The following is a 20,227-nucleotide window of genomic DNA, read 5'->3' as shown; positions in this document are numbered from 1 at the left end:
CATCTCTGTGTCTCTGTCTGAGTCACTGCTGGACAAAGGCCACACATGAGTGTCACATCTGAGCAGAGATTTGGGACACGGCTTTCCAGATCTATAACCAATACTGTGGCTACTGTGGTGTATTGGTTCTTAAAGCTGAAATATTAATTATGCTGGCATGGAAATGAATTCCCTCGGTATCATTGGAATTCGTGTTTTGAATAGATGTGCTTGGAATAATCCAGTCTATTCTAATTAGCATTACAGAGCTGTTTGATGACTTTATACACACACTCCAGTGAAATGCCAATTGCTGATCACAAGCAGAAGAGGGCTCTTGCACACATATTCTGCTTGTGGGCTTCTCCTAGGTATCTGGCTGGCCAGTATGTGGACAGAAGAGCAGAACTCTTCTAATGCTTCTCTTATCCTCCTTTCTTACTGAAAAGGCATCTACCAACAAAATCCGTTCTTTGTTCAAGAACCACTTCCAATCCCAACTCCTTGTTCTGATTTTTACCTCCCCCACTCCTCTCTTCTCAACTTCTGCTGCCACCAGACTCCATTTTCACAGCGAGACAACTACGGATGCCTAGCCATAAAAGTACCAAAAAGTGGGTTATAGTAAAGCAATAAGTGCTTCCTGATTTGTAAAAGGAGCCGTCATATATTTCAATCAGGAACTTCAGTCTCCCTCTATTGGGTTCTGGGGTTGTTGAATAAGAGAGCTAGCCTTTTAAAATGAGAATTTCTACTCATATTGAAAGATGTTCAGCAATTCTTCTCACTTACAGAGTCCCACCATCTACTAATGACTTTCACTTACTGTAGTCCTATTTGGGCATTGTTGCTGCCGTGTTCATCAACACTGGAGGAGGGATGATGCCAAGTATCCCTGCCCTACTAGCCTTTGTGCAAAGAGCATGACTGTCTTCATGCACAAATGCTCTATTGCTGCAGACAGTTGAAGGCTAATGGCAGCTGGATGCTTCCCCTTACCTGTGCAGACAAGCACAGGAGCAAGAACTGCCAAATAGAGAATGGACATATAATTTTCACTTCTTATTATTTCTCCTTGCCATCATTTTTTTTAAAAAAAAAGTTTGAAAAGGCTAGCAAGGGGATGGAGTCCTTACTTTTGTAGTTGGGGTGCAACAGTCCTCTGCAAAGTCAAGAGAATAAATGCTTTGCCCTGTATAGATGTAGAGGCCCAGGCCAAGTGGAGAAGGGATTGTGCTTAAGGTCATTTTGAGCATTTTAATTGCAGCAGGCGGGAAAACAGAAAGACTTATGTTGGGTAAAGGTAAAGGTACTCCTGACCATTAGGTCCAGTCGTGGATGACTCTGGGGTTGTGCGCTCATCTCGCTCTATAGGCCAAGGGAGCCGGCGTTCATCCGCAGACAGCTTCCGGGTCATGTGGCCAGCATGACTAAACTGCTTCTGGCGAATCAGAGCAGTGCACGGAAACTCTGTTTACCTTCCCGCTGGAGCGGTACCTATGTATCTACTTGCACTTGACGTGCTTTCAAACTGCTAGGTGGGCAGGAGTTGGGACCGAACAACGGGAGCTCACCCTGTCGTCGGGATTCAAACCGCCGACCTTCTGATTGGCAAGCCCTAGGCTCTGTAGTTTAGACCACAGCGCCACCCATGTCCCTTTATGTTGGATATGTGAATGTGAATCCTGAAACTGATCAGAAGCACTAGTTAATTTCTGAGCGGAAAAGGAGCCTGAAACCCATGTTATCCCTTTTTGTCAGGAACATCTGTTCTCAAATTTGTTGTATAAGGTGTGTTGATTCTTAGTGGTTTGCAGCCATTTTACTTCAGATATGCACCTTCAAGAAGGCTTCCTCCTTGCAATGTGATTTTTAGTAATTCCGCTGGCTAGAAACGGCCGTAGTCGTAATGTTTACAATGCTAGCTGATATAAATTAATTCATCTCCACTGAAGTAACTGATAGGCGTTCAGGATCTGGCCAATGAAGTGTGGCAAAAAGGATGATTCATCAATCTCTGATTAATAATGCTTGCAACATTTATTGGAGTGAGATCTGGCATACACTCGACATTAGACAGGAATATTACAAGCCCCCTTCTTCCTTAATTGATGTCGGCACTGCAATAATGCCAAAGCTGTTACAAAGGTACTATAGATCATCATGTTGCTTCCAACTGTCCAAGAATAAATAAGGCATTTGGACAGTGAAACATCTTTAGTCTGCAAAATAGATAATTGCCACGCATTTTAATTAAAAGTACTGTGTTAAGCCTGGTTTGAGTGATATCATTGAGGTAGGAGAAAAATTCACTAGTAGTAGCAGCTTGAGCACTTTAGATGTTCCTTTGTCAAGGTATAGGTGTGCAGACTCCAGTCTTGAGATGGCACCCATTCAACCTGAAAGCAGGCTTACCATTTTCCCCATGTGCCAATTTCACAGTGAAGTTAACTTCTAATGCCAGGCCTTACCAAAATTCTGAAGCAGGTAATTTTTCCTATGTGGAGTTGTGTGCATCTTGAAACAGAGGTGTGAACATAGATGTCTTAAAAATTAATGCCAGAAGCAAAATTTGTGAGGCCTGCTTTGATCTCAAGTTACTTTTCTGCATAAATCTGCTCTCTTGTAGCTGTCTTGCACTCGGTCCCTTTCAGATCTATTGTGCTACACGTTCTCTATAAATAAACTCTTGTTTATAAAAGAGAACAGAAGAATGTATTTCCTCCCCAAGCACACCACCTATGCTTTGAGTAGCGAACAGAACAAGGCTTTTGATGTACCGCACAGCTTCAGATACATAGCCTGCTTCAGCCTGATGCAAATTCACTTCTCTGTGGGCATCCAGTCCATATATGGAAGCTTTATGATCAATTTGGGTTGACTGTAAAACTGAAGGAACCAGGTGTTCCTTCATACAAAGCCATTATTTGATTTTATATGGCCATATTGACTTGAGAAGATCCAGCTTTTTTCTTTCTTTTAAAATAACAGAAGTGATCCTAAAGGTCTGGTCCACAAAACCACTTACTGCGGGGCACTCTTGTCAGATATCGTACAAGTTTAGAACAAAAATCTGCCACGAAACCTTTGGCTTAACTCATTTATTTACTTATAAAACTGTTCATAAGCTGTTTTGGGGAGCGTAGACTATCCAAGGCAGCTTATGTATCATTAAGAAAAATGCTAACTTTTAAAAGTGACAGTTTAAAAGCAGCAGCACGACAAGTATCTTAAAAAGAGGCCAGTTAAAAAATAAAACAGCAAAATAGAAATGGAATAGGTCTTTTTAATCATAGGCTTAATTAAGAAAAGGCAGCTTGAAACTAATGGGGTTTTAAGCCCCATTTAAACATTTGAAAAGTTGGGGCCATTCTCTGTCCACTTACCCAAACCTTGCATAGTTCTATACACCTCTATCATGTGTCTTCTTACTCACCTTTTCTCAAAACTAAAGAGGTGCAAATGTTGTAAACTTTCCTCATAGGGAAGTTGCTACACCCCCTTGCTCATTTGGGTTTCTCTTTTCTGAACCTTTCCCAACTCTGTAGTGAGAAGATGCATACAGTATTCCAGGTGCAGGTGCACGCTAGATTTGCACAATAGCTTTATGATATTGGAAGTTTTGTTTTAAATTCCTTTCTGTTATGAGTGGACGCTTCAAGTTCAGGCGTGAGGAACCTGTGACCCTCCAGACAGTGTTGGGACTCCAGCTCCCACCTTCCCCAGACAGCGCTGCCCCCAATGGCCAAGGACAATGAAATTTGTTGACCAACAACATCGGGGGGGGCACAGGTTTCCCAATCACTGCTCTTGTGCTTACCATACCATCAATGTAATAAATCCCCCTTACCCCAAATTGAAGAATAAGCCAATGGCAATGGTAGTTAAGAGTGGACAATAGTTCTTGTAAGTTTATTTATATAGAGAACTTTGGGTCTTGTTTATCAACCTGACCATGTGATCCCGTGAGGTCATCAGTGACAGCTTCCACTTGAATGACCAGAACAAAGCTGGATATAAAGTAAGCCAAAGTAGGAAGACTGTGCTTTGAACCAGATGCAGGGAGCTTGTGAATCGCCTGGCACTATGATCGTGGTTAGCATCCCAGGATGGCTGCGACAGATTGTTAATTTATAATATGCAGTCACTGTGCGTGGCATTCTACAGAATTGCAGCAGAAAGGCAGGTCCTTGACCCAAGGGCCTTATAAGCCAAAGTTCAACAGGGAGTAAGGAAGACAGAAGGAGGATCTGGTTTCAGTTGAGTTGCACACATGATGGCTTAGTTTCCATAGGGGGAAAGGACATTGTGCCAAAGATGAGTTTGGGAAGGGATTTGACAGAAGGGAGAAGGTGGATTTCTTTTTTTCCTTTCTTTTTAGAGACATTAAGCCCTTAAGGGACAGCAAGGGGGAAAGGTCGTTTGAGAAAGCATAAGGCTTTTGGAGCAGCCGAGGGTGGTTTATTTATTTGCATTCAGACATAGGTCAGCAGTGGTCAAGCATTGCAGTGGTCAGATACTGGAGGATATAGCAATGGCTTTAAAAAAAATAAACTTGGGGCAGGTTCCCATTGGTGCAAGCACTGTGCAAGGGATCCCACTTGTGCAATGGGGATTTCTACCCTTTCCCAACCCCTGAAATTGCCTCTTGGGGTGTCAGGAGAGCCCTCAGAACAGCCAGGGGAAATCATTTTCCCCAGCACATTCACCATAGCACAATGTTATATTTTACCCTAGACAATCCCTGCAAGGGGGTAGTTTCCAGTGGTAATTTGGTGTCAAAAATGGAAGGGCCTTTTCTACACTAATATTGGTGCAGGTGTTTCTTGTTTCAGAGATGGGGGATACAAATTAATTTTTATCAAGTATGACAGATTGCCTGAGGCTACCTATAAGTTGCAGTGAAAATGACACAGTGGATTTCAGTTTATCCCAAAGAAGGGGGGAAACCCATGTAATGCATGCTGGACAAAAAGCATATGGAAATAATTTGGGGGAAGGAGCCTTAGATCCTTTCAAAATCAATTGGGAAAAGCTGTAGAGCCAAGAGTGTTGTGTTGACATCACTTTATCCAGATGGCTGAGCCACGTCTGAGGGTACTTAGCAGATTGTGATACTTAGCTGCTCCAGGTGAATATCTCTTCCGTGCATTTACACTAAAGATTAAGTGTGTGTATAACATCTGCAAAACAAACTGCTTTGTTATACAAAATGGACTTGAGAGACAAGATAGGTGTGGAAGAACGTTTTAGAAAATAAACTGAAAATAGGATAAGATTATATTTAAAATAAACAGTATTTCAGTAGTTTAAACAGGCTGCTCACAAAAGATGTCAATATATTATTACAGAATATTATTAAATGATGTAGGAATAATATTATTTTTCTTTCTACATCATTTCTCAATGCTGTGTGTCCTAGAGGCCAAACAGTACATTGGATCAATCCCTCCAGCATCAGAGACACAGCAGAGATCCAGTGCTGGAGTCAACCAGGGCCAGTCCAGCCATTGGGTGGGATGAGGCCACTGCCTCAGGCAGCTGGAAGCCCCCAAGGTGGCACCCTCGTGGTGGAGAAGCAGCTCCCATGTCGACAGTGGCAGGACAAGGCAGTACTTATTGTTTTGTCTCAAGTGGCGAAATGAGACGTGCCACCCCTGGAACCAACCTCTCTGACACACCTAGCTCTTCCAAAGCTCTGGCCCAATTGACATTGCTGCTCTTACACTGGAGGTGCCAAAAATGGGTGCCCTAGGGGCATGTCATGGCTCCCAAGGCCTCCCAGTCATCTTGACATGCCTTCACACCTGGGTTGAGGGATTCTGAGCAGGTCTAAACCTCTCCCTCCCTTTTCTCTCTTGTTTCCAAAAGGAGGGAAAACATCAAAACCATTAATTTTTTAACAGGCATGCAGACAGAAGAATGCAGGATCATTCCTTCTTCCTCACTTGAACCTCGCCAGCTCAAATCTAGCAGGGCATAGTATAAGGCAGCTAAATCACCTTTGCATTTTGCTTTACTCCAACCTCCGTACAACTGCAGCCTTAGGAAACATTCATGCCAAGATGAAGGACCTGCAGAAGGCCTAAAGTTATGGCAGAGATTACTGTCTTGTCCGAATACCATCAGCTTACTTTCAGCAGTAGGACTTCACCTTATGGTTCTAGGCCCATTCTCTGCTCCATGGAAACTGTTTTTTATATAGTCAGTATTACAAGTAGCAGCTTAGAGGATGGGAATAACCTTAAATATTTAAAAATCCTGTGTTCAGCAGTCAGGAAATGCATTCCCAAGGTTGCGAAGGGAGTTGAAGAGTTTATTAGTGGATTCATGGATGTAGCCACTTTTGCTTCCTGTATCATGTTCTTCTTCTGTAGATCAGAGCTATAACAAAGCCCCTGTGATAATACAGTTTAAAAGTATGAGCCTTTGATGATGTGCCCAACAGTGCAATAAGAGCTTAGTCCAATATCCTGAACTTTTTCTTTTACGCCCACACTGCCCCTGAACTGATTTCAGATGGAAGTGAATCGGGCTGTGACTTTCTGAAGTTGCCAAAAGGTGGTCGCTTGTTCCGCAGAAATTTAACCACCCACTATGAACTACTTGCTGTTCTTTCTCATTGCTAATGCACAGCAGGTTAGAGTTAGGTGATCCAGAGCTCCAGCCTTACTTTCAAGTAGCACTTACAAAAATGAAGCTCATGTCATAAATGGTTTTACATGAAGGGAACGCTAGATAAACGAGACTCACCTTTCTTCCTCTTCCCCCACAGGTAAATGGAAAAGATTTATCTAAAGCAACCCATGACCAAGCAGTAGAAGCCTTCAAAACAGCTAAAGATCCAATCGTGGTTCAGGTCCTGAGGAGAGCGCCGCGCAGCAAAATCTTCAGCCCCTCTCATGAATGTCTCCTGGTGGATATGGGCACCCAGACTGACATCACCTTTGAACACATCATGGCTCTTACCAAGATGAGTTCACCTACCCCACCAGTTTCAGTACTGGACCCGTATCTCTTACCTGAGGAGTAAGTACCTCACTACATTAAAAGGCAGTAAACACTGAAGCAATGAAGCATTGGGGCTAGATTTCATACACTTGGGATGAAAATATACAACGACCATACACCATTATGAAGATCTAAGCTGCCATTTTCAGGAGCAAAAACATTAGAACTGAAATATCTGCAATATTTTATGCAACCATCCACTCTAATTCTGATGTTCAGTCTGTGAGTGCTATTGCCAAAGCGACATTGCCCAGACACAAGAAGGGGGTATCAGCAGACATGGGGGAACCAAGTACAAAATATATATATATATATTTAGGCAGGGGCACTCTAAGGAAGAAGGGAGGGACCCCAGTAGGACTGAGCATGCTCAATGGCCACAGAATGCTTACTGCTGGAAGGAAAACTGGAAAACTGGGATTAGGCAAATGCAGTGGCAGGGAACACTCAGCACCGCAATTTTTTCGTCTGTGTCCCACATGTTCAACCAATTTCACGAAATGGTGGAATCAGTGCAGTAACTTTGACTGTTGCGAAATTGCAGGCCCATTGGCATTGTGAATGGGAAACCAAATGAACAAGACACTTAAAAATAAAATGCTTTGAGGCTACCTGCTCACTTCTAAGTTTGCATGCGCAATTATGCCAAGTCTCTATGCCTTTAGATGAGGAGAAAAAGGCTGAGTGAACCCACAGATAAATAAAGAGTTCCTTAGAACTCTGGCCCGCAGCAATGGCTTTCCAGGGTCTCCAGCAGAGAAATTTCCCAGGCCTGATGCCTTGGGTCTCCCAACTAGAAAAACCAAGGATTGGACCTGGGACCTTTTGGGCGGCAGGTCTTCCCCCTAAAATCTGGACTATGGCGTATGTGTCTGGCAGTGCTCTCTACTACCTGTTTACAGGGCTGCTGTTCAATCTTATCCGTTTTTTCATGGTGGCCATAAATTGCAGATTGCTAGGAGCCACTACATTCTCTTTCAGTGTATTAATTACCTTTTATTATAATCCCGGGGCAATGTTACACAAATAAGCTGTTCTATAGGGCTGATCTTTCTTTAAAATGTTGTCAAGGAATTTTTAAAATCAATTTTTAATTACTGTTAATGGGAGTCTGAAACTTCTATACTATCAAGTTATACATACACACACACACACACACACACACACCCCTTTACTTATTTGCAAGTCCACCTATACTGATAGTATAGGAATCATTTTCTCCCACAACAAATGTGGAGTGCCATTTGTGATGGAACTCTTCCCATCTTGTTCACAGAAACTGGCAATGGCATTGCTGATAGGATGGTGCATGAGTGGTAAAAAGCAACGTCCACTTTTGTGCATGCACTGGCAATGAAATAAAAGAAGGACCTTCCAATGGAGCTTTGGATAGTGTTCTTGCTTCAACATGGTTTCAGCCTAAGAATGTGGCCACTCCCCCTTGGACTCCTTCCACAGTGCTGGGAAGTGGCTGATGGGAGCTGTAGTCCAAAATATCTGTAGGGCACCCAGTTGGGGGAGGCTGATAGCAGAGTGAAGTGTCAGTAATTGTAGAGTACTGGGTAGCTTAGGCCCCCATCACATGCAGAGACTGATCCCAACTGCTTGAGACTTCTGTGAATAAATCACCCATGCAGATAGAACAGTCACTTGGGACCTTCAAATCTAGTCAGTACCCTCCCACAGCATGGGATCCCACTACATGGAAGGAGAGAGAGAGAGAGAGAGAGGAGTCCCAACTCTCCCATCAATATATAAACAAGAGTCCTGGCTTCTTACGACATCGCACATCAAGATGTCATGTTGGAGCCCCTCAATCTACTTGAGAAGATGGTCCTCAACGTCTGGTATTCAGAAAGATAGAATCCTTGAACATAGATACTCGCTTTCTTTTGTTATGGTGCCTAATGAATTTACCTAGTTCTTTTTAACATCATCTATAGCCGTCTCCATATCCCAACGAAGTGAATTCCAGATGTTAACTATATATTGCTTCTTTTTGACAACTGTGGACCTGTTGACAGTCAATTTCACTGAGTTATCATCCCAAGTTCTCATATTTTGAAAGCGGAATTAAAACCTGGTTGCCCACTTCCTCTGCATATAAATATATATATCCATTTTTTTTTTAAAAAAACTTACATCATTATTAAAGACAAAACATTATTTTCACAATCAGAAATCAGGCAAATGAGCATGTGCTACAAAGCTCGGGATTGGGAAGGTGATATATTGGTGCAATTTCTGTCAGAGATTAGGCACCGGGGGTCATGTTCTCATGCTATTATTGTGCAGTATCCATATTGCTTTTCTGAGGACAGCTTTAAAAAAAAAAGAAAAAAGAATAATTATTAATTAAGTTACCGTTCTTTTCTCACATGCTCACTGTGGTTCCCCTCCACCTCCGAGGCAGAGGGAATTGGAGGATGGATGTTGGCATATTTTCCTGTTCCTGAGGTGATAAGAGGGCGCGTGGAAAGGTGGTTGCTAGGAAACCAGCCTGTACGTTTCCCCCCTGAGTTTTCTCAGTGGAAGTAGTTGAAGTGTGGAGCCTGTGCTCAGGTGTAACATGGGAACCTATGACCACTACCCTGCATAATAAAATGTGTGTGCTAATGCTTATTCTGCCATTCCTCTTCTTCTGGCCCTCATTTTTTCCCCTTCATGGGTCCATCATGCCACCCCCAAGCCTTAGCTCCACAGCATGTTTTCATACCACCACCTGTCTTTGACAAATGTTCCCCTCTGTCTCTCTAGTGGGCCAGCTCTGCCTGGTTGGCCAATATGTTAAGGCAGCGAGACAGTTTTTTTTAAAAAATAAATATTTGTTTTCTCTGTTGTTTAATGAGCTTACGTCCTCAACACCATTGATCACCTGCAGCGCATCAGTCCTGATGTATGTGTGACATGTTAGTGATGATCTGCCATGAGGCTGGGGGAGGATTAATATGTTAATTAGAATAGGGAGTGATAACCTAAACTGTGCTTTATTTTCCCAGGCATTCATCAGGGCACGAATACTATGACCCAAATGATTATATGGGAGGCATTCATCAAGAAATGGACAGAGAGGAGCTAGAATTAGAGGTATGAGTAATAACTAGAAGCAACCATTCAACATACAAAATATTTTTATTATATTTTCGTGTGCCAAGGACTTAGCATCTACTGCTGCATTCAAATTATGAACTTATGCTACCAAAATATATTGGAAAATCTTTTTACTCTGCAATTCAGTGTACAGACGGCAGGAAATTAGTGCTTACTAATTTTAATACGTAGTTAATTATATGTTGTGTAATTAAAGGATTAGAGGTCATGTCCTCAGCTCATAATACAAGCAGCCATAGGTTTCTCCTTATCTGTTCTAGTTATACTTGTGAGGGGGTGAATAATAATTTGGGGAGATAAGGTTTTTATTTATACACTTTTTACAGTTTTGCATACATGGATTTTCATGTGGGAACGCAGTATCAAAAGCGTAGTTTTATACCTGTGGTAGATTTCAAAGAGAAGCTTGTAGGGTTTTGTGTGTTTTTAATTCTTGTAGAAATGTTTACATCTGAAAGAAGCATGTCTTTCCTCCATTTGTTTACAGCAAAGTGCTTCTTTCTCCTCCATGGCTTGTTATTGTTCTCTCAAAGTCCCCAGTCAAGATGTTTCCCCTGCTATCCTAGACAACATAAATTCAAATCATAAGTTTAGTAAAAAGTACAAAAGTAGAGCAATGAAATATATTTTAAAAAGACAAATTACAGAAATACCATGTGTCTCATTTGGTTTGAGCAAAATCATGGGGCTGGTCACACTCCAGAGGTCACACTTTTGCCTCATGGAATTCAAGCTTTGACTAACTTGCTGCACGGAGTTTAATTAAATTTAAGAATGACTAGCTTAATCTGTCTCCAGCTTCATGCTTTTGCTCAAACTGCCACCCACTAAAAGACCTCTAGCTCCCACCCTGTACACATACAGATAAACAAGGAAGGGGGAATACAAAGTCGCTTGGGCTCATCATTCTAGAAGATAATGCTGAGGTAAATGCCGCCCCAAACCACTTTGAAAATCCCAAAGCAGGGGTCCAGATTAACTGCTCATTCCTGCTGAATTCTTACCCCACAAACCCTTACACACACAGAAGGTGGTTTTCTGAAAAGCAACAACTGCAATCCAAAGAAGTGTTTCCTTTGCCCTCCCCTGCTACAGAACAGGGAACTCAACTCAGGCAGTCTGCAACCATTGCTGAAAGGAGCTGGGCAACAAACTGTTGCTGCTACCACTGCTCAAAGTGTCAGACAGGTTAAGCTGGCAGCTGTTTCCACATGTGCTCTTGCCAGCCAGTAACTATAGCACGTGCAACTCAAATCATTTCACTGCATTTTATAATTTTGACATTAAGAGAGCACTTAGATTGTTAAAATAATAAAGCTGTGTAACAGTACTGGCTAAACATTTAGGAAACACTTGCAGCTTAAATAGCCGTTCTCTGAAAGCCTTTAAGAATCGTTTCAAACCTGGGAGACTGAGATCAATGGAAAGGGTCAAAGTGTAACAAACACTCGGGCAGCTTCTAGCTGTATTGTTTGCTTATTGACAGATTTGTATTAAACAGACTGCAGACGCACTTTTTCATTGACTCGAGTCAGAATGCTGAAAAGGATGTAAAATATCAAACCACACCACCTGGACTACTCTCTCTCCATAAAATACACTCTGAATTCCAGTCCATCATCTAGGCTTTTATGGCCATCCTAACTCACAATTAATGACTTAACAGATATAGTCAACAAGTCCCCTGTGTAAATGACTATAGTTCTTGCTAGAATTCAATGAAACACAGTAGAATTGCCTAGCAATCTGTACAGGCTGATATTAGTCACAAGAATTGAGTATCTGCCAAGAACAGGCCATTGAAGGCCTTTAAGTTCAGTATCTGAAACTGGCATCTGGTGTTACAAGGAATGCAGCCCCCAGCATATTACACAGCCTCTCTTTAAGCTCAAACCAAAAAATAATAAGAGAACAATGTCAGGGCAGCATATCAACGGTTTTCTAAATTGCATCTCTTATTCTGAAGCTTTAATTGGGCCCATATCTTATGTACACATGTGGGTACATATGAGCCATAAAGCCGTTTAAAAATGATCAAGGAAAGAAATAAGTAACATTGCCTCTACATACTTTCTAAAGCAGCCACCACAAATACAAGTAGATTTCCATGTTGTTTGAACATACAGGGTAGGGTTGTTAAAGGGTGCACTTACAGACAGTTTAGTAATCTCCTAATAGATACCATGATAACAAAAAGCAGTTAAAGTGACTGATTCTTCTAAGAGGTAGGATATCATTAAGTGCATTACTGCAAATGAACCTTAAAACATGTACCTTGTCTAGAGCATGTGTCTAGAGCACCAAACACACACAAAAATGTGAGAGCTGTAAAAGTACAGGTCAATCCATCCTTACCAGCCTGATTTTGGGAATGACTTCTCAAAACTAAATTTAGCTGAATTCAGTGGGATTTATTTGCAAAAAGTGTGCACCTAATTGTGGTTTAGCTTCATTTCAAGAAGAGTGGTGACTGATAAGCTTTTTCAGATAGCTCAGTTGGTAGAGCATGAACCTCTTCATCTCAGAGTTTGAGTCCCACGTTGGGCAAAAGAATCCTGCATCCAAGTCTATGAGTCTATGTAAAATGCTCAACAAAACTGGACATAACTGACTTTCTGGGATCCTGGTTTTTACAGTTAAATCTCTGCTGACTACAAGGAAGCCCATTGGACACAGATTTGATGTCTGTCATTAGGATTTGCTTTCTGACAAAACTGAGGGAAGCATCCAAGCTCCTTATCTTATAGCCCCACTTACTCCAGAGAATTTTATTTCCAATACAAGTACATATTTTGAAAAGACTGGCTCCGTGTTTCTAAAGTTTTAACCTGCCCCTATAACAGAAGATTGTCTGCAACACGATATAATAATCTGTTGGGCACAAATTTCCATTTGCGTATACAGAGGCTAATTTAGTATTATCTTTTGTTTTGAAATCGTAGTGTTATGAATGGCCACAGGCATATAATATCATAGCACGTTATGGTATTCTTGTCTCACTGTAAATGGCACTTATATTTCAGCATTCAGGTTGTTTAGCTTTCTTTATCTGCCACCAGTTGGTGTAGGGCCTGAATAATTTTATGTAATTGTCTTGCATCCATTTCAGTTTCAGAGATCTCATATCTGCACATGCTTTGGTTTTATCGGAGCTCTATATAAGAAAAGGGTAATCTACATCTCAAAAAGTTATGCTAATGCTTACTCATGACACTTATAATATGTATCCTCTTTAGATCATTCCTGACTTCTAAGACAATTAGGGTACAATCATCCTTCACAGTGGCTGCACATCCTCCTTTCGCTTCAGTGGGCCTACAACGGATCTCTGTGCATATTCTAAATTATAATTGCATAATGCACAACATTACTCTGGCGCTGTTGGTTGCTGCTGTCACATGTATTGATGTGAAGAGATGTTCAGGATCCAGGTGTGAGACATCTAACTATATCTGCAGTGACTGTTCACTCAAGTCCTATTTGTGCTCCTGTAAGAAGCCCACTTCTACTTGTGGCCTTTGTGCCGGTCACTATTTGTTCAAGTAGAAGTTATTATAGTAGTTGTATAATTTCTTGGTCCATAATACATGGAAAATCTGCACACCATACCATGTTAACCAAAATACGTTATTACTTTTTGAGAAGCAAGTAGAGGTCCGTGAATTATACTGTGTAATGGGAATGAACACCCTAGTACTTGTAGGGTGTGCTGTTGTTTTTTGCTTAAGCAAAGTACTCTGTTCCAAAAAGTTCTCTGAAAATTAAAAATGTTCTTTGCTTTGATGCTTTTAAAATTTATAGAGTTGATGTCCATAAAATCTTTTGAAGCTTTATGATTACATAAAAACTTTATTGAGGCATAGGCAGCTAGGAAACAGCTGTTCTTCTTTCTGTGTACACAAAATTACCATATCTAGGGTAGCATCAAATCCCAGTTATTTCTACTTCTAACCAGGGCTGGGGGGATAGAACCCAAGGGTAAGTCTACATCTAATTACTCATAAAAATTCAGGTACCAAACACCTGCTCTGAGGCTATTCTGAAGGGAATTTTTTACAAAGACCATTTGCCTGAGTACGGTTTCCTCAGATGTGTGTGTGTATTTCAGATATTTCTCAAGTGGCTTCCCCGCATACAATATATCCCAAACAGGAGATGTGGAATGAAGCGTTCTGGCTTTGAAGCATATTGAAAAGCTCAAGCTCTCTGTTGAAATACTAGAGAATGAAAAGCCAAAAGCATGAAATATTAAAGCTTCTTTGAAAAATAAAACATAAAGCATCTTTGAAACATAAAACTTGATCTGAGTCCTAAAACATATTTCTTGATTGATCCACATGATTAAGATTAGATTAGATTCAGATTGTGTTTACTGTATACTGATGTTGCTCAGAATTCAAAAAATCAGTGCAGGATTGAATTCGGTTGTTAAAATCAGTGCAATCCATTTCAGTTATGCAAACCTAAATTTACGGTATGCACTTGAGCCCCTCTCACAAATAATGGCAGTCTGGAGGCACCCAGTGTGTTGGTAGAGTGTGGGGCTCTCTTTGGGTGAAAGACAATGGGGGAGAGTGGGCTGTTCCAGGACTAAGAGGAGTGGGACTATTGGAGAGGCCACTTGCTTGTCTTAGTCTTCACCCAGGTATTTTGGAAAATCAGATTTTTATTTTTATTTTCATTTCATGTTCATCTAATTCTGCTCCAAATTCAAAAGTTATAAATTTTCCCTTAAGAAAAAAAAAAGCCCAAACTTTAACGGTATCAGACACAAAAGCCTCTGCTGGGCCTATTTGTCTGCTCTGCAGGGGCTGTTATGTCTGCAAATTTCATCTATTCTGTCAAAAGTAAAAAAGTTATAGCCACTTTTTAAAGTTTCCCTGTAGTGAATGGGGGACAAAAGAAGTTGACTGGTGGGTGTTGAGCTGAATCATGGAGCCCCAAGGGCTGCTTTGTCTCACACTCACAATTCCTTGCTTTCATGGGAGTTCCAGACTTACAGCTCCCCCATTCACTTATAAACATAGAATTGTAGAGATGGAAGGGACCCTGAGGGGTCATCTAGCCAGACCTCCTTCAATTCAGGAGTGCAGCGGAGGGAGTACCTATGAATATACAGAATACATGAATTCTCCATTGTACTATGCACAAGTAATTATTCTGCAGAGTCATGTTGGTGCCACAGCCCTTGCCTAAAGTTACCGGAAACTAGCTTTTTGAAGCAAGGCTTCTGCTCCTTAGAATATGTTCTTGCATGTTGTAAAAACAAAGTGAGAAACTGACTGTGCCACATGGCTTCTATGGCATCCAGAGTGGCTTGCAACAATATCATATACATATACAGTGGTACCTCGGGTTAAGAACTTAATTCGTTCTGGAGGTCTGTTCTTAACCTGAAACTGTTCTTAACCTGAGGTACCACTTTAGCTAATGGGGCCTCCCACTACCACTGTGCCGCCGGCTCACGATTTCTATTCTCATCCTGAGGTAAAGTTCTTAACCCAAGGTACTACTTCTGGGTTAGCGGAGTCTGTAACCCGAGGTGTTTGTAACCTGAGGTACCACTGTAATAGAGGAATCACTGACTTACAGGACATTTAGAGGGCAAGATTTAATGAAACCCAGAAGTGCCAACTCCTGACTTTGCCCCACCATTTATTTAATTCTTTAATTGCATTTATATTAGGGTTGCCATATTTCAAAATGTAAAAACCTGCTGAGTAGGGATTTGAACCCTGCTCTCCTAGTCTGACACTCTGTGGCCAAATCATGCCCCCCCCAGTCTTCTACAAGCAAAAGCTAAAGAGCCCCTGCCTCCCTCCCTCCAAGTAATGTTAGCTGCTTATTAAGAAGGGGTAAAAGATTTATCCTGTCCATGCTGCAGACAAGATGGTGAGTGGTGCCATTTACCAGGCACATATCGCACCCATGATCAGGGATCTGTAATTTGTTTTTGTTTTGTTTTTTAAAGGAAAAGGCAGTAACTTTCCTAAACATAAATTAGAGCCAGAGTTTCCTGACTTCATTTCCATTTGCTTGATGAAACCTAAAGTACTGACCCCAGCAACTGTACTTGGCTGACATTATCTAATCTTCCTTATTGATCAGCTTCAATCCTCTTTTTTTAAAAAAAATAATGGCAGAGCCTTAGAAATATGGAAAACTTCTGCCATTATACTGATGCGTTCAACCTTTCTGTAACAAAAGAAAGCACGATGAGAAAGTGTGGAGCCATTCACAATAGTGCCTATTGATTGAAAATCATTTAAATACCATCTGAAATGTCACTGACATTTACTGCTCTGTTTTTTTCAAAACAAATTACACATGTTGACAAGTAAATAACAAGAGATTGCTTATCGTGGCAGCTGTCATCTAGACATGCCAATAAATTATTCATATTGGTGAGTTTTATTGTCTTCCCCCAGTGAATGGCACCGCGGGTTGAAATTGAGAGATGCTCAGAGGCAAGACTATTATGTTATTAGGACTTTTAATGCATTAATACCAGGAGGAAGAAGCCAGCAATCTCTCTTTCAATCGGAACACAGGGTGTGTTTTTCCCCTTTGCCTCACAAACGTGGGAATTTTTAAATGGCTTCCAAGCTCATTATTACAGCGCTGTCTGTGTACTGCCAGCTTAGTCGAATACTTAAAGCAGTTCTAAGCAGTGAGTAACCAAAGACTTGGGGCGCTAGGTATCCTGCGAAGTATTAAGCTGTCATTTTAGTCTAGTTTATCCAGAGATCCAAAGGACTATGTAAAAAAAATGTTGGTTGTTAAATAATAATAATAATAATAATAATAATTTATTATTTATACCCCGCCCATCTGGCTGGGCCTCCCCAGCCACTCTGGGCGGCTTCCATAAAAACCAAAAATACAATAAAATATCACACGTTAAAAACTTCCCTGAACAGGGCTGCCTTAAGATGTCTTCTGAATGTCACGTAGTTGTTTATCGCTTTGACATCTGCTGGAAGGGCGTTCCACAGGGCGGGTGCCACTACCGAGAAGGCCCTCTGCCTGGTTCCCTGTAGCTTTGCTTCTCGCAATGAGGGAACCGCCAGAAGGCCCTCGGCGCTGGACCTCAGCGTCCGGGCAGAATGATGGGGGTGGAGACGCTCCTTCAGGTATACTGGACCGAGGCCGTTTAGGGCTTTAAAGGTCAGCACCAACACTTTGAATTGTGCTCGGAAACGTACTGGGAGCCAATGTAGGTCTTTCAAGACCGGTGTTATACGGTCTCGGCGGCCGCCCCCAGTCACCAGTCTAGCTGCCGCATTCTGGATTAGTTGTAGTTTCCGAGTCACCTTCAAAGGTAGCCCCACGTAGAGTGCATTGCAGTAGTCCAAGCGGGAGATAACCAGAGCATGCACCACTCTGGCGAGACAGTCCGCAGGCAGATAGGGTCTCAGCCTACGTACCAGATGGAGCTGGTAAACAGCTGCCCTGGACACAGATTTGACCTGTGCCTCCATGGACAGCTGTGAGTCCAAAATGACTCCCAGGCTGCGCACCTGGTCCTTCAGGGGCACAGTTACCCCATTCAGGACCAGGGAATCCTCCACACCTGCCCGCCTCCTGTCCCCCAAAAACAGTACTTCTGTCTTGTCAGGATTCAACCTCAATCTGTTAGCCGCCATCCATCCTCCAACCGCTTCCAGACACTCACACAGGACCTTCACCGCCCTCACTGGTTCTGATTTAAAAGAGAGGTAGAGCTGGGTATCATCCGCATACTGATGAACACCCAGCCCAAACCTCCTGATGATCTCTCCCAGCGGCTGCATGTAAATGTTGAAAAGCATGGGGGAGAGGACAGAACCCTGAGGCACCCCACAAGTGAGAGCCCAGGGGTCTGAACACTCATCCCCCACCACCACTTTCTGAACACGGCCCAGGAGGAAGGAGCGGAACCACTGTATGACAGTGCCTCCAGCTCCCAGCCCCTGAAGACGGTCCAGAAGGATGTTATGGTCGATGGTATCAAACGCCGCTGAGAGATCCAGCAGAACTAGGAAACAGCTCTCACCTTTGTCCCTAGCCCGCCGGAGATCATCAACCAGTGCGACCAAGGCAGTTTCAGTCCCATGATGAGGCCTGAATCCCGACTGGAAGGGATCCAAATGGTCCGCTTCTTCCAGGCGTGCCTGGAGTTGTTCGGCAACCGCTCGCTCAATCACCTTGCCCAAGAATGGAAGATTTGAGACTGGGCGATAGTTGGCCATCGTGGCCGCATCTAAAGATGGTTTTTTAAGAAGCGGTTTAATAACCGCCTCTTTCAGCGGGTCTGGGAAGGCTCCCTCACGGAGGGAAGCATTCACCACCCCACGAAGCCCATCGCCCAGTCCTTCCCGGCTAGCTTTTATAAGCCAGGATGGGCAAGGATCCAAGAGACAGGTGGTTGGTTTCACTCGTCCAAGCAGCCTGTCCACATCCTCGGAGGTAACAGATTGGAATTGATCCCACTCAACTTGACTAGACAGAACTCTAGCACTCTCCCGCCCCGGCCCTGCTCCCACGGTGGAGTCTACTTCTTCCCGAATCTGAGCGATTTTATCTGCAAAAAACTTTGCAAAATCATTGCAGGAGAACATGTGGCCCGTACTGGGCCCCGATGTTGCAGGTGGTTCCGCTAAATTGTGAACCACCTGAAAAAGTCTCCTGCTGCTGTTTTCTGCAGATGCAATAGAGGCGGCGAAGAAATTCTTCTTCGCCGTCGCTATCGCCACTTGGTAGGCTCGACGTTGAGCTCTAACCTGTGTCCGGTCAGATTCGGAATGAGTTATCCGCCACCGGCGCTCTAGCCGTCTCAACGATTGTTTCATTGCCCTCAGATCCGTGGAAAACCACGGGGCTGTCCGGGCTCCATGCAATCGGAGAGGGCGCTTCGGAGCCAAACAGTCAATAGCCCTGGTTAGCTCCACATTCCAGCGGGTCACCAGGGAATCAGCTGAAAGGCCATCAACATGGGATAAAGCATCCCCTACCACTCTCTGGAAACCATTTGGATCCATTAAGTGGCGGGGGCGGACCATCCGAATTGGTCCCACCTCCCTGCAGAGGGGATGGGTCGCAGAGAAGTCCAGTTGCACCAGGAAGTGATCTGACCATGGCACTTCTTTCGTTTCGCTTTTACTTAGTGTCAGATCACCAACATCCATAGAGGTAAACACCAGGTCCAAGGCATGTCCGCGGCTATGGGTTGGGCCAGACTTATTCAGGGACAGCCCCATGGAGGCCATGCTTTCCACGAAGTCCCGAGCGGCCCCTTGTAAGGTCGTGTCGGCATGGATGTTAAAATCCCCTAGGACGACCAAACTAGGTGTCTCCAGGAGAACATCCGCCACGACCTGAAGCAGCTCAGGCAGGGAATCCTTGGTGCAGCGGGGAGGTCGGTACACCAAAAGGAATCCTGTACTGCCCCTATTGCCCAACTTCCAGAACATGCACTCGGAAAACTGGGTCTTCCCAATAGGACGCCTGGTGCAAACTAATGACTTCCTAAAAATCACTGCAACCCCCCCTCCCCGCCCACATGACCTGGGTTGCTGTGCGTAAGAGAAACCTGGTGGACAAGCAGCGGCAAGGACAGGCCCATCTGCTTCATCCAACCAAGTCTCTGTTACACATGCCAGGTCAAGTCCTCCATCCATGATCAAGTCATGGATGGCAGTGGTCTTATGAATCATTGACCTGGCATTGCACAGCAGCACCTTCAGGTCATGTGGGTATCCCTTGCTGATTCTAGTATCCATCCGGTCAAGACCAGACCCGGAGGCAGGAATAGTCCTCAGACAACGACTAAACCTGCCCCCTCTGTAATGACATGGTCTAGTCTTAGCGTAACTCCTCCTCCTACCCGTGATCACTGAGATCGGTTGTCCCAGTGCATCCCCCCCTGTGGAACATGCCCCAGCCATTTTGTGGGCTGGGGCCCACTCCTCCGGCAGCCCTGACCCCTCCCCCTAACAACAAAATAACACCTTAAACAAACAAAGAAACCCAATAAAACAATACAAACAAAAAAGTAAAAATTACAAAAACATCAAAATAAAAAATAATTCCCCAAGCCCAACCAAACATCCATCCCACCCCCACCCCCCACATACAAAAAACCCAA

At 43.2% G+C, this 20,227-nt stretch overlaps 1 protein-coding gene across 3 annotated transcripts in view; it reads left to right on the top strand.

The window, feature by feature from the left end:
* PDZRN3 (PDZ domain containing ring finger 3) overlaps positions 1 to 20,227 on the top strand; it is a 185,212-nt gene that overhangs the window by 153,108 nt on the left and 11,877 nt on the right. For all 3 annotated transcript variants that reach the window (XM_083600550.1, XM_083600551.1, XM_083600552.1), the window contains 2 exons: positions 6,755 to 7,008; positions 9,990 to 10,077. In XM_083600550.1, the coding sequence (XP_083456676.1) occupies positions 6,755 to 7,008; positions 9,990 to 10,077 (342 nt within the window). The remainder of the gene's footprint in view (positions 1 to 6,754; positions 7,009 to 9,989; positions 10,078 to 20,227) is intronic.

This window comes from Podarcis filfolensis (genome assembly GCF_964270895.1).
Source record: "Podarcis filfolensis genome assembly, chromosome: 2".
NCBI classification, from domain to species: domain Eukaryota; kingdom Metazoa; phylum Chordata; class Lepidosauria; order Squamata; family Lacertidae; genus Podarcis; species Podarcis filfolensis.
Note: the sequence above shows the minus strand (reverse complement) of the source record. Positions and strands in the feature narration are given on the sequence as shown.